The 12,353-nt window shown below is 31.0% G+C and overlaps 7 protein-coding genes across 7 annotated transcripts; 4 read left to right on the top strand and 3 right to left on the bottom strand.

Annotated features, from left to right (window-relative positions):
- Positions 1-60: 60 nt before the first annotated feature.
- On the top strand, positions 61-1,439 carry PPL_04162 (uncharacterized protein; the record flags this gene model as incomplete). Its single annotated transcript, XM_020575072.1, has 3 exons — positions 61-287; positions 357-903; positions 1,404-1,439. 3 exons carry the CDS (start codon positions 61-63, stop codon positions 1,437-1,439), a joined length of 810 nt encoding a protein of 269 aa, XP_020435486.1.
- Positions 1,440-1,659: 220 nt separating this feature from the next.
- PPL_04161 (uncharacterized protein) lies at positions 1,660-4,837 on the bottom strand (the record flags this gene model as incomplete). Its single annotated transcript, XM_020575071.1, has 7 exons — positions 1,660-1,989; positions 2,085-2,195; positions 2,295-2,751; positions 2,884-3,331; positions 3,422-3,589; positions 3,854-4,343; positions 4,571-4,837. The coding sequence occupies 7 exons, from the start codon at positions 4,835-4,837 to the stop codon at positions 1,660-1,662; spliced, it is 2,271 nt and encodes a 756-aa protein (XP_020435485.1).
- Positions 4,838-5,756: 919 nt separating this feature from the next.
- On the top strand, positions 5,757-6,431 carry PPL_04160 (NADPH-dependent F420 reductase; the record flags this gene model as incomplete). Its single annotated transcript, XM_020575070.1, has 1 exon — positions 5,757-6,431. One exon carries the CDS (start codon positions 5,757-5,759, stop codon positions 6,429-6,431), a length of 675 nt encoding a protein of 224 aa, XP_020435484.1.
- Positions 6,432-6,675: 244 nt separating this feature from the next.
- Positions 6,676-8,070, top strand: PPL_04159 (CYP40/PPID family peptidylprolyl isomerase; the record flags this gene model as incomplete). The annotated part of the gene is made up of 5 exons (XM_020575069.1): positions 6,676-6,724; positions 6,810-7,034; positions 7,114-7,231; positions 7,321-7,630; positions 7,711-8,070. The coding sequence occupies 5 exons, from the start codon at positions 6,676-6,678 to the stop codon at positions 8,068-8,070; spliced, it is 1,062 nt and encodes a 353-aa protein (XP_020435483.1).
- Positions 8,071-8,256: 186 nt separating this feature from the next.
- PPL_04158 (uncharacterized protein) lies at positions 8,257-9,561 on the bottom strand (the record flags this gene model as incomplete). The annotated part of the gene is made up of 6 exons (XM_020575068.1): positions 8,257-8,542; positions 8,614-8,633; positions 8,722-8,939; positions 9,032-9,277; positions 9,388-9,410; positions 9,446-9,561. The coding sequence occupies 6 exons, from the start codon at positions 9,559-9,561 to the stop codon at positions 8,257-8,259; spliced, it is 909 nt and encodes a 302-aa protein (XP_020435482.1).
- A 634-nt stretch (positions 9,562-10,195) lies between these two features.
- On the top strand, positions 10,196-10,825 carry PPL_04157 (EF-hand domain-containing protein; the record flags this gene model as incomplete). Its single annotated transcript, XM_020575067.1, has 3 exons — positions 10,196-10,209; positions 10,305-10,455; positions 10,535-10,825. 3 exons carry the CDS (start codon positions 10,196-10,198, stop codon positions 10,823-10,825), a joined length of 456 nt encoding a protein of 151 aa, XP_020435481.1.
- Positions 10,826-10,952: 127 nt separating this feature from the next.
- On the bottom strand, positions 10,953-11,931 carry PPL_04156 (pirin family protein; the record flags this gene model as incomplete). Its single annotated transcript, XM_020575066.1, has 3 exons — positions 10,953-11,410; positions 11,468-11,681; positions 11,749-11,931. 3 exons carry the CDS (start codon positions 11,929-11,931, stop codon positions 10,953-10,955), a joined length of 855 nt encoding a protein of 284 aa, XP_020435480.1.
- Between the last annotated feature and the right edge of the window lie 422 nt (positions 11,932-12,353).

The following is a 12,353-nucleotide window of genomic DNA, read 5'->3' as shown; positions in this document are numbered from 1 at the left end:
ATACTAAACGAACTGTCAACAATCACCAGGAATCTAGTGGAATTGGAAATTTCCTCTGTTATGGCGTTGACACCTTGCGATACTAACAGTAGTAGTAGCAGTAGTTCCTGGAATCAAAATAACAATATCGATTTCTCCTTGCTGGCAGAGTATATTATGGAGCGTGCATTCACTTTGAAATCGTTGACACTGAGTGTCAACACTAGTTGTAGAGACAACAACCAATCGCATATCGTTCATTTCTACAATGATATACTGTCTTCGAAGCCATTACTCTCCAGACTTGAGTATCTGAGGATACTGGTGATTGACGACGACCAACATCAGTTCCCATGGTATCTACTCCAGAAATTCAGACATCTAAAGACACTGTTCCTCAATTGGGACTATCAATACCAGTCGTTTAACGCCAGCAAAGCATCGGACTTTGGAACTGGCACAAAACGATCTACATCTCCCAAACTCTTATCCTCCGAGCTACTCTCCTATCTCTCAACTAACAACACACTCACCAGACTAGGATCGTTCATCCCAGTTTCAAACCAAATAGTCGACTCTGGTGTTTTATCCAAGTCCAACATCAAGCTTCTCTCAATATCACTCAACGAATCAAGTTTCGACTACCAAGATAACAATCATCATCACAATAACAATCCACTTCAATTCAATAATAATCTTGAAAGATTATCAATTGAATTCGATATACAGCTATCAACAACAGCGACAACAACAACAACAACAACAATGGAGTCAACTTCTTCTTCTTCTTCTTGTTGCTCACCTTTAGAAATAATATTAGATCCTCTTATTCAATCAAATTGGTTACATTCATTGAAGAATCTGACTCATTTGGAGTTGCAATATCCACCTCCAAGTATTCTATCGGAAGTGGCGACAGCTCTGGTTTGTCAGAGTGTAAGGTTGAAGCGATTGTACCTACACTTGCGATTCAATCGTAATTCACAGTTGCTATACTCTGACTTTGACCACTATAATCAGCAGTCAGAGATCAAATCGGACAGTGCTCTGGACATCTCTCACAAGGAACTGCTAGAGACTCTGTTCCATGCGATCGCTTCCAACACACACCTCTCGAAACTGAACCTATCGAATCTACCGAATGCTTTCACCGGTATCTTCTTTGACATCATCGCCAAGAATCAAGGAACACTCTTGAAGATCTTCACAACCAACGTTCACCTCAGACCAATGCCAAACAAGTTTAAGAATCTTTTCAACGTCTACGAACTTGACGATTACAAAGCTATCTTTATAAGAAATCTTTGATTGATTTCTCAATGATATCTATCTAAACAACAACAACAACAACAACAACTTCACCAAAACCAAACACTTTTTGTTCAACTCGTTTTAAAAATGATGCAATCAATCTTTTTTAAAAGTTAAACTCTTTACAAAAGATAATATTAATATTTTAATTTATTTATCTATTTATTATTTGTAAATTTAATAAATCAAATTACGAGGATCAATTTCATCAATTTCTTTTAATAATAGTTTTGTTTTGTTTTATTTTGCAATATTTATTTATTTTGTTAATGTTACAATGTTATATATGATGAATTTTTTGTTTGTTTGGTGTTATTATACAATTATTTTCTTTTTTATAATTATTACTATATCGGTTGCACATTGTTATTACTGTAGATGTTTCTTTATGTTTTCTAATTCATCTCTTAGGGTTGTATCGTTTGGTTCTAATCTGATGGCTTGTACTAGACAACGTCTAGCTTGTTCGTACTGTTTATTAAGTGAATAAGCCTGTCCCATTCTAAAATAAAACTTTGCACTGCTTCCACCCAACTCTAAGATCTTTTCACAATTGGTGAGTGCACGTTTACCATCCGATAGCTTAATATTACATGTTGCTAAATTCAAATACAATATAATCAGTGTATCTTTCAATGTCTTATTACTACTTTCATCCAATGATAATGTATATCTATTATCACCTAATAACCAAATACCCTATATTATATTTATAATCAATATCATCATAATTAATAACCAACATCTAATAATAATAATAATAAATAGCAACTAACAAATAACAATATTATTACCTTTATATAATACTTCATAGCTAATTTATATTTATGTTGATTAAAATATAGATTTCCTTTATCTTTAACTTGCTTTACTTTTGATAATAATGTATCAAAACTATTATAATCCTGTTGTTTATGTTAATATTAAGTTAATAATAATAAAGTTATTAAAATAAGGAGAATAATAATGATGATAGTATTTCAATGAATATATATACGACATACATTTACAGCATCTAATTTTGATGATAACAATTGTATTTTATAGATGATAGAAGTGTTTGGTGGAATGAAAGGAGGCAATCCGTGTTTACCGAATGCATACTTTGGTGTGGTGACAATCTCTGCATCTTCACCAACCTTCATCGTTGGAATCGACATTTCAATGGCATCGATAACCTGACTCTTTCCCAGACGAAAGGTGAGCGGTGTGTTCTGTTGAACCGTAGAGTCAAACAGTGGTCCACTAGATAGATACGCCTCATAGTGAATGGTAACGATTGAATTGGGTTGTGCCAACTCACCAGTTCCTTCCTTCAGTACTCTCTTTATAAGACAACCATCCTGATCGATATGAATACCCGGTTTCTTTAATTGTCTTTCACCAGATGATGTTAATTGTGGTGATGATGTCATCTTTCTTTTCTCTAAAGCTGTTCTTTCCTTCTTATAAACTATAAAACTATTTATAAAATAAATGAAACTACAAAAAAGTAGAACAATCTAAAAAAAAACAAAAAACAAATTTTTGGAAAAATTGTAACACAAAGTTAAAATGTTTAAGAATCTTAAAGTTAAGAGAAAAAGGTATTACTTTCCTCTTTTACTTTTCTTCTTTTTATTTGATTTAATATTTACTTTTTCAATTGTATTTTCGTCTTGTTCTTCTTGTTCTACTTCTTCTTTTTCTTTTTCTTCATTATCTTCATCTGATTTCTCTCTTTTTGTTCCTTTCTTTTTATTTGTTGAAGTAGTAGTTGTTGTTGTAGTAGTAGTAGTTGTTGTTGTCTCGGATATAGATGTAGATGTAGTTGATTTATTCTTAAATTCAGCTATTTCGTTTGCAAATAAAATGGTATGACCCCAACCTGCATATTGTCCGAATTTCTCTTTCCAAAATAGTCTGATATCTTGATATATCTTTGGTGTCAGTGTCTTCTTGGCTAGTGATGGCATATGCTTCTTTGAAATCGTAAATATATGAGTATCAATTGGAACTATATCCAACTTGTCCATAGAAAACAAACAAACACAATCTGCAACTGAAGTAGTAATGAATTAATTATTAGTATAATTAATCATTCTGTTAAACACGAGATCATGATACATAGTTATTTATAATAATCTTTTACCTTTTTGACCTACACCCATTAGCGATGTCAATTCCTTATGTGCATTCTCGTGACTTTGTTTTCTTAGAGACTCCAACCACACTTCACCACCCTTTTCTTTGACTTGAGATGCTGATTTCACAATAAACTTTGAACGATAACCAAATCCAAGTGTGTTGAGCTGTTCCTCTTTGATTTTCAATAGTTGATCCAGAGTTGGGAAGCTGTGGAATTTGATAGTCTGATGAGTGTTTATCAGATCGCCAAAGTTGGCGAGTGATTCCACCATTTTTGTGATTCTTCCGATATTGTTGTTCTGTGAACAAATGAAACTGAAAAGACACTCGAGTGGCGACTGTCTTAGCAATCGCAATCCCTCGAATCCTTTGCTTACCGACTTGAACTGCTCGTTCAATGAGTGTGTTCCACCGCCCCACTGTTGGCACAACTCACTCAAATTCAAATTCAAATGAAAGTAATCGGTGAGTAACGCATTTCTCTCTTTCTCTGTGAATGCAGCTGTGTTGTGATTTACTCTATTCTGACTGTCGATAAACTTGTAATCGAGACGATCTTCAACTCTTCGGAGTACTACAACATAACTCTTTAGAGGACCTGCCCATTGCTCTGTAGTAGTAATATCATCGGAATCCGATTCACCACCGCCTCCTAGTTTTCGCCAACGAAAAGATTGACCTGATAAAAGCGTCTTTCTTAAATCCAAATGATTATTGTTTAAATCTATAGATTCCCATTCACTTTTATTCTTCTTCTCTACTTTTGAATCCTGATGAGTAGTCACAACTGACTTTGTTGACATTGTTCTATGATTGAAACTTTGATGAAAACTAGTTCCAACTCTATTACCTTCTAATGCAAATCCAACTTTTACACCAAATCTAATTCCTCCAGAACTAGATGTATTAATTAAATAGTTAAATAACTTTATTTTTGAAAACTAGATATATGGTATTTAAAAAAATAACAAAAATAAAAAATAGTGATCACACGATCATGTGATTATCATTTTATCTTTTTTTTTTGATGATCAACAAACGATTAAACAATAATTATTGTTTCTTTTATTACATTTTTATTTTTTACTACTTTATTTAGATTATTAATTAATTATCCTATATAGAATTATTTAATCTGATGTAATTCCTTAACATCAAGTGATTCGAAAATTGGTGTGAGATCGGCAACCATCTTTGCGAATCTAGGGGTTGATTTGTGTGCATCTAGGTCAGCATGGGACTCCCACTGCTCTACTAAAACGAAAGTTTGTTCGTTGGGTGAGTGGCATTGCAAGAGATCATATTGAATACAACCTTTTTCAGCACGTGTTGGCTCAACAACACTCTCCAAGATCTCTTGAACTTGCTTTACGAATTCTTTTTTTGCTACGACTGTTGCGATACAATTTAGAATAGCCATCTATTGTTATTATTATTTAAGTGTTGATTTTATTTATTATATTAATAGTAGGAAAAAGTTCAATTTATATAAAAAAAAAAAATTGATTGGGTCTATTTTATTATAAAAAGAATAGAAATCACCAATCATCATAGAGAAAATTATTAAAAAACTGGTTACGACAACACAATTTTTGTGAAATCCTTTATTAATAAAAAGTCAGAAAGATATCAACCATTTGGATTTCAACTTTGTTTTACCTTAATAATAAACAGAATATAAAAAAATTGAAAGAAATTTAATATATATTTAAGTTAAATTTACTATTGGTTGAAACCAATGAATCTTAATTCAATAACCAACCAATTGGTTCTTTTAGAATATCTATCAATAAAAATATTCCATCAATGATCAATTATTTTTATTACAAAAATTAAAATAGCTTTGGAATAGAATCAAAAAAAATTGGAATAAAACTTTGGAATATATGATCAAGATTATCCATGTTCATTAAAATCTATTTTTTTTCATTTAAAATTAATTTAATTTGGTAAAAAACAATTAAAAATATCTGTTCATTTGTGGTTGAACAAACAAGTGGACCCACAAACTACTTAAAAAAAAATTTAAAAATTTATTTTTAACTTTTTCATTGAGCCTCCGAACTCTTAAATCATGCTAGAATGAATGATCATAAAAAGAGCTGTAACCTTCTATTCAACTAATAAACCATGACGGTAATGAATTTAGTTGATTGTTCATGATTGGAATCGATATTTTGCAAAGGTCTGAAAAGGAAGAAGAGTCAAGAGTCAAGCGCCACCAACCAAAAGGAAAATCTATAACTAAACAATATTATTTATAAATAGTTGGTAAACCCATTTAGTTTTAATAAGTTAGTTAAAAAAAAACAACAAATAAAAATAATATAAATAAAAAGATGTCATTCGTTACATATACAAATAAAGTTAATATTGGTGTTCTTGGTACTGGTGATGTCGGTAAGCAATTGAGTAAGGCTTTCTTGACTGAAGGTAATCCAACTATGATCGGAACCAGAGACGTCAACAAAGCTGAGGTCGTTGCCTTCAAAACCGCAAATCCAGCCATTTCCATTGGTACTTTCGAAGAGACCGTCAAGTTTGCCGATATTGTTGTGCTCGCTGTTGGTGGTGCCATCGCTCAGGAACTCGTAAAGAGTCTTGCCAGCGTACTCTCTGGAAAGGTCGTCATCGACGCCGTCAACCCAATCACCCCAGGTGTTCCACCAAAGAAATTCGCACTCCAATACTTCACCGAGAAGAACTCGTCGTTGATGGAACTCCTAATCGAAGCTGCACCTGAAGCCCATTTCGTCAAGGCTTTCAACTCGGTTGGAAACGGTCTCATGTACAAGCCACAGTTGAGCGAGCGTGCCTCCATGATTGTCTGTGGTGACAGCGATGAAGCTAAAAAGTCGGTTCAACCATTGATCGAGGCTTTCGGTTGGGATTTCTTTGATGTCGGTGCCTCTACACTTGCCGGTCCAGTCGAAGCACTCTGCCCACTCTGGTGTGCCATCGCATTCAAAACTGGAAAGTTCAATGATTTCGCTTTCAAAATTGTTACTAAATAAATAAACTTGCAAAATAAAGTTGTATAATTAAATAAATTAAAACACATCCAAAATTAATAAAATTTAACTTAAAATTAGAGAATTTTTTTTTAGTGCTAATTTTACTTTTTAAGCTTAGCAAAATTTTTATGATTTTCAGATCAGTCATTAACACACATCCTAATTAATACATACAGATAATAATACATTCAGTTTTATATCATTTAATATCTTAGTAGATCTTCATTCATTTTAATAGAAAAAGATGTCAAATCCACGTGTTTTCTTTGATATTACTATTGGTGGTCAACCAGGTTTGTTGATATATGAATTGCACTTAAAAGTTGATTATAATTATATTAATAATCGTTTTACAATAAACATGTAATAATATAATAGCTGGTAGAATTGTGATGGAGTTGTTTAAAAACAAGACTCCAAAGACTGCAGAAAACTTCAGAGCATTGTGTACTGGTGAGAAGGGTGTTGGAGGTTCCGGTAAGAAGTTATCGTACGAAGGATCAATCTTCCATCGTGTCATTCCACAATTCATGATTCAAGGTGGTGACTTTACAAACTTTAATGGTACCGGTGGTGAATCAATCTATGGCGAAAAGTTTGCTGGTATGTGTTAATAAAACAAACATACATATGTATATTGTACTAATATCATTATATCTAACAATCAATAAACCAACTATAGATGAAAACTTTGAAATTAAGCATACCCAAAGTGGATTGTTGAGTATGGCCAATTCCGGTCCAGCTACAAATGGATCACAATTCTTTATTACCACTGTTCCAACTCCACATTTAGATGGGTATGAATAAAAATAATAATAATAATAATTATAGATTGGATATAGAAAGAGATAAACTAACTAACCTGTTTAAATTTATATATCTGCAGTAAACATGTAGTATTTGGAAAGGTTATTAAAGGAATGAATGTTGTTAGAAAGATTGAAGCATCACCAACTACTAGCGATAAACCAAATAAAGATGTCGTCATTGCCAAATGTGGTGAGTTGGCAGAGGGAGAAGACGATGGAGTACCAAAGAAGGTATCAGCTGATGGTGATCAATGGGAAGAATATCCACAAGACGACAACATCCAGGGTGACGAAGAGATGTTCAAAGTTGGTGAAACTCTCAAGAACATCGGTAACACCTATTTTAAGGAGAATAAGAATCAAGAAGCTATTGATAAATATGAAAAAGTAAGATTAATAATGACAGTTGCTATTTATTTATTTATTTATTAACAACAATTTAATTGTAATTCATTATTACCATTTAGTCATTAAGATATTTAGATTGTGTTGGTAAAGCAGATGGATTGAAACAAACAGAGATCTCATGTTATTTGAATATGGCATTGTGTTACAACAAGTTAGCCAAATACTCTAATGCCATCGACTCGTGTAACAAAGCATTGAAGTTGTCACCAAACGATATCAAAGGTTTGTTTAGACGTGGTAAAGCTTATCTCTTGAAGAAAGACTATGAGGAAGCCATCGAAGACTTCCAAGCCGTTTTGAATATCGAGGCTGACAACAAGGATGCCAAGGCAGAGTTGGCAAGAGCCAATCAACTTTACTCACAAGAAAACAAGAAGAAAGCAAGTGCCTACGCCAAGTTCTTTGCCGGTGATAATTAATAAAATAAATAAATAAATAATCCAATTTAAGAAATTGTATTAAATTAAATTAAATAGATAGATAGATCTAGAGTACTATTGTAAATTTAAAACTTTTATTTATTTTACAGATCCTTTAAAATTAATTAAAATGAAAGGATAAATGAATTTCTTTTCTTTTTTACATAGTCTGAGAAAGTTAACTTTTTATGCTCTACTATAACCGTATGGGTCATTGGCAAGATTCAAATTCTCAGAATCACTTTCTTCTATATTATCACCAGTGGGCTTACCTTCTGTATTTTGTTTGTCAGCTACACTTCCCATGACTGAAGATTTTTCTTGTTGAATATCATCTCTTTCAATGTACCTATAGGATACTCTCTCGGCAAGAATAAATCTAAACAATATACCTGCAAAGAATCCGCCTAGCATTGGCCCGATCCAATAAACGTAATGTTTGCTCCAAATACCTTTTACAACTGCTGGTCCACTATTTAAAAAAAATAAAATACAACACAATTAATTTATAATATGCATTAATCAAAAAGATATTTTACTTACAATGATCTAGCTGGATTCATCTATTTAATAAATAATTTAAAATAATTTTAATATTAATAATTTCTTTTTTTTTAATAAAATGTTTAAGTTTAATTGTAATAAACTTACACTTCCACCGGTAAATGGATTTAAAGTAGCTACACCAGCAAAAACAGCACATCCAATCGCCCAAGGTGCAACTCTAATGATATCGGGATCTCCTTCATTATGAACAGCGGTGGCCAATACCGTTACTGATAAAAAGAAAGTACCCATTAATTCTAATAAAATACCATGACCAACATTTGTTCCAGGCGATAGAGTCGTTGCTCCTAAAGTTTTTTCATCTATAAATTATAAATACAAAAAGTTTAAAATATATTTAGAATTTTTATTAATATATTTTTAAAACTAATTAATTGAATCTTATTTTTCTTACATGGATTGGGGATTGCCCATTTTAATAAAGCAGCTCCTACCATCGCACCACATAATTCCACAACTATTAATCCAAGTGCATTCAACAATCCAAGACGATATGAACATACTTGTGCTAGACAAACCGCAGGGTTTAAAACGCATCCCATATGTAGAGTAAACCAAATGAGTGCAGCAATGGATAATCCTTGTACAAGGGAAAGTAGTAAAGTTCTAACGACAACATCTACTAAATCTCTATTTCCTCCTGTACTATAATACTATGTTGTTTTTGTTTGTTTGAGTTTTTAATAAATTAATATTATTTTCTTTACAACAATTGTATTGAAAATATATTTGTTTTATCTATCTACTTACTTGTGAAGATACTACCGAACCTCCTACCATGAAAACAAATAGTAGGACACCAACAAACTCTGCAATTACTTTTCTAAAAATTTTACGAAGTTTTGTTGGATTTTCATGTACGATCTCTCTGAAAGGATCATTAGGAGCCTTCGGTGTTATAAGTGGAATTATCTTTATTTTCATTATTTTTAATTATAGGAACTATTATTTGATCAAGTGTCGAAAAAAGAAATTCGAATAACTATATTACCATTCATTGAAATTTATTTTTTTAATATTAATTTATCTAAATTTAGAAATTGAATTCTTCATAAAAATATCTATCTTAATTATTTAAAAAAATACCAAATTTGGAAAATTATTAAAAAATCTAAAATATGAGATTCTGGTATTGACACACAACATAATTTGAATGTCAACTTATTTTTTTAAGTGTAGTAATACAGAACATTAAAAATATTAAAGTGTTGCAAAGTAATCTTCAACAATAATCTTAAAAATAGATATTTTTCAATATATTTAGTATTTTTTTTAAAAAAAAGTTGAAAAAAAAAGAATAAAATTAATTAAATAATTTAGGGTTTAACAATTGGTTTTAAGATTTTTGTTATTGGTTTTTTTTCAAGTAATTTTAATTTTTGGGGGTATATTTTAATAATAAAATTAAAATTTGATTATTGTTGTAAAGAGTTGTCTGTCTTAATAAGTTTATGATTGATTCTTAATTTTTAATCATTTTTTTTAAAATAAATAAATAAATAAATAATTAGTTGATTTAATAATTTATCTTGTACAAAAAAAGAAAATATAAATAAAGATGGCAGCAAATAGGTACATTTTAGAGTTACAAATGACGAAGACATTAAAATTTGATATTAACATTTTGATAATATCTTTAATAATTGATTGGTGATATTATTATTTAGAGCAAATTTAGAACGTATCTTTAAGCAATTGGATACCAATGGTGACAATATTCTAGATGTAAACGAATTGTCTATTGCCTTTGGAAAAGCTGGACAAAAGCCATCTCTCTCTGAGATTTATGCTATGATTCAACAAGTAGATTCAACTGGTGTATGTAATAATTAATAATTTATAATAAAAACAAAAACAAAAACAATAATTAAATAATAATTATTATATATTTTTATAGAAAGGAACTGTATCATTCGATGATTTCTGTAAGTTGGTGGAAAGAGTTCATAGAGGTGAATTACCATCATCCACCGGTATTGCTTCATTAATTAAAGGTGCTTGGGAAGATTTTATCGTCTCTGTCAATAAACCTGTCGAAAAGAACATTCCAACCAAGGTTTCAAAGAAGGGTAAAGGTGAGGCACACGCTGAAGCTCCACAAGGTGAAAAATACAAAATTGGAGGTAAAACTAAAAAAGCAACCTACAATCATTTACCACAAAAGAAATCTTTAGTTGATTTGCCATAAATGTTATATTATAAAAACATAATTCAACAAACATGTAATTAATTAAAAAAAAAACTAAATAAATCTATTTATTATTATTATTTATTAAATTAATATTTTATATTCAATTTTATTATTATTATTTATTTTAAAATCTTCCATTTTGATAATCATCGAATGCTTGCATTAACTCTTGTTTCGTGTTCATTACGAATGGACCGTATTGTTCGATTGGTTCATTGATTGGTTTTGCACTGACCAGTAGGAAACGACAGCCTTTCTCTGAGAATGCTTCCATTGAGGTTTCGCCAGCACCGCCATCCAATACTGCCATGTTAGACTGTCCGACTTCTCGCTGTTGTTGCGATGGTCCAAATTTACAGGAACCTTTGAAAACATAGACAAATGCGGAATGACCAACTGGAATCTCTTCGGAGAAGGTAGATCCAGGTACGAGTTCAACGTCTAGATAAATTGGTTCGGTTTCAATGCCAGAGACCGGTCCGGTTACATCTTTATATTTTCCAGCGAGCACCTTTACTTTGGAACCATTGACTTCGGAGACCACCGGGATTCTCTCGGGTGGAATATCTTGGTAGCGAGGTTCTATCATTTTATTTTTAGCAGGCAACTATTTTTTGGAAATTTCCAATTAGAATTTACTAAATGTTATTTTATAATAATATCCTATACTTGCGTTAATCCAAAGTTGAAAACCTTGCATGAGGCCATTCTCTTGCTTTGGCATCTCAGAATGAATGATACCACGACCCGCTGTCATCCATTGGATTGAACCAGGTGTCAACAAACCCTTATTACCTTTATGATCTTGATGTTCCATTATTCCTGCCAACATATAAGTTACTGTTTCAAATCCCTAAATAAATAGATAAATTGTAAACAAATAATAAATCTATAAATAAAGAAAGAATTGATCTACTTACTCTATGTGGATGTGAAGGAAATCCTTCGATATAATCATCTGGGTTGTCGCTTCTGAACTCATCCAACATTAAAAATGGATCCAATCGATTGTTTTGACCGATTACTCTTAACAAACTAACTCCGCCTCCATCTACTGTTGGTGTACCACTGGATATTTTACTGACTTTTCTTACACTCGTCATTTTATTAGGTACTCTATGATTATTATTATTAATAGATATTTGATTTATATCTTTACTTATAATGGTATTATTATTAATATTTGAAATGTAATTATTATTTATATAAATAGATATACTATACAAAACAAAAGATAAAAGTAATAATTTAAAATAAAAAGATATATTGGTGGTATTCATGAATGAATGATACTTTGAATAAATTCAAATTGATAAACACAAAAAACAAAAAAAAAAAATCATATTTATGTTTTTTCATTAAGATTCCGGAACAAGCAAATTTAATCCTTCATTCTTATTAAATCTTGTTTTACAATTCAAGAATCTTAAAAAATGACTCTAGAAATTTCAATTTTTTTTAAAATATGTTTTTTTTTTAATTTGTTTTTTTTAAGATCTATAATAGAGTTTTTTTTTTTTTTTTT

The sequence above is a fragment of the Heterostelium album genome (genome assembly GCF_000004825.1).
Source record: "Heterostelium album PN500 unplaced genomic scaffold PPL_contig8, whole genome shotgun sequence".
Classification (NCBI taxonomy): Eukaryota; Evosea; class Eumycetozoa; order Acytosteliales; family Acytosteliaceae; genus Heterostelium; species Heterostelium album.
The sequence above is the reverse complement of the archived record's forward strand: the minus strand, read 5'-3'. Positions and strand labels throughout refer to the sequence as shown.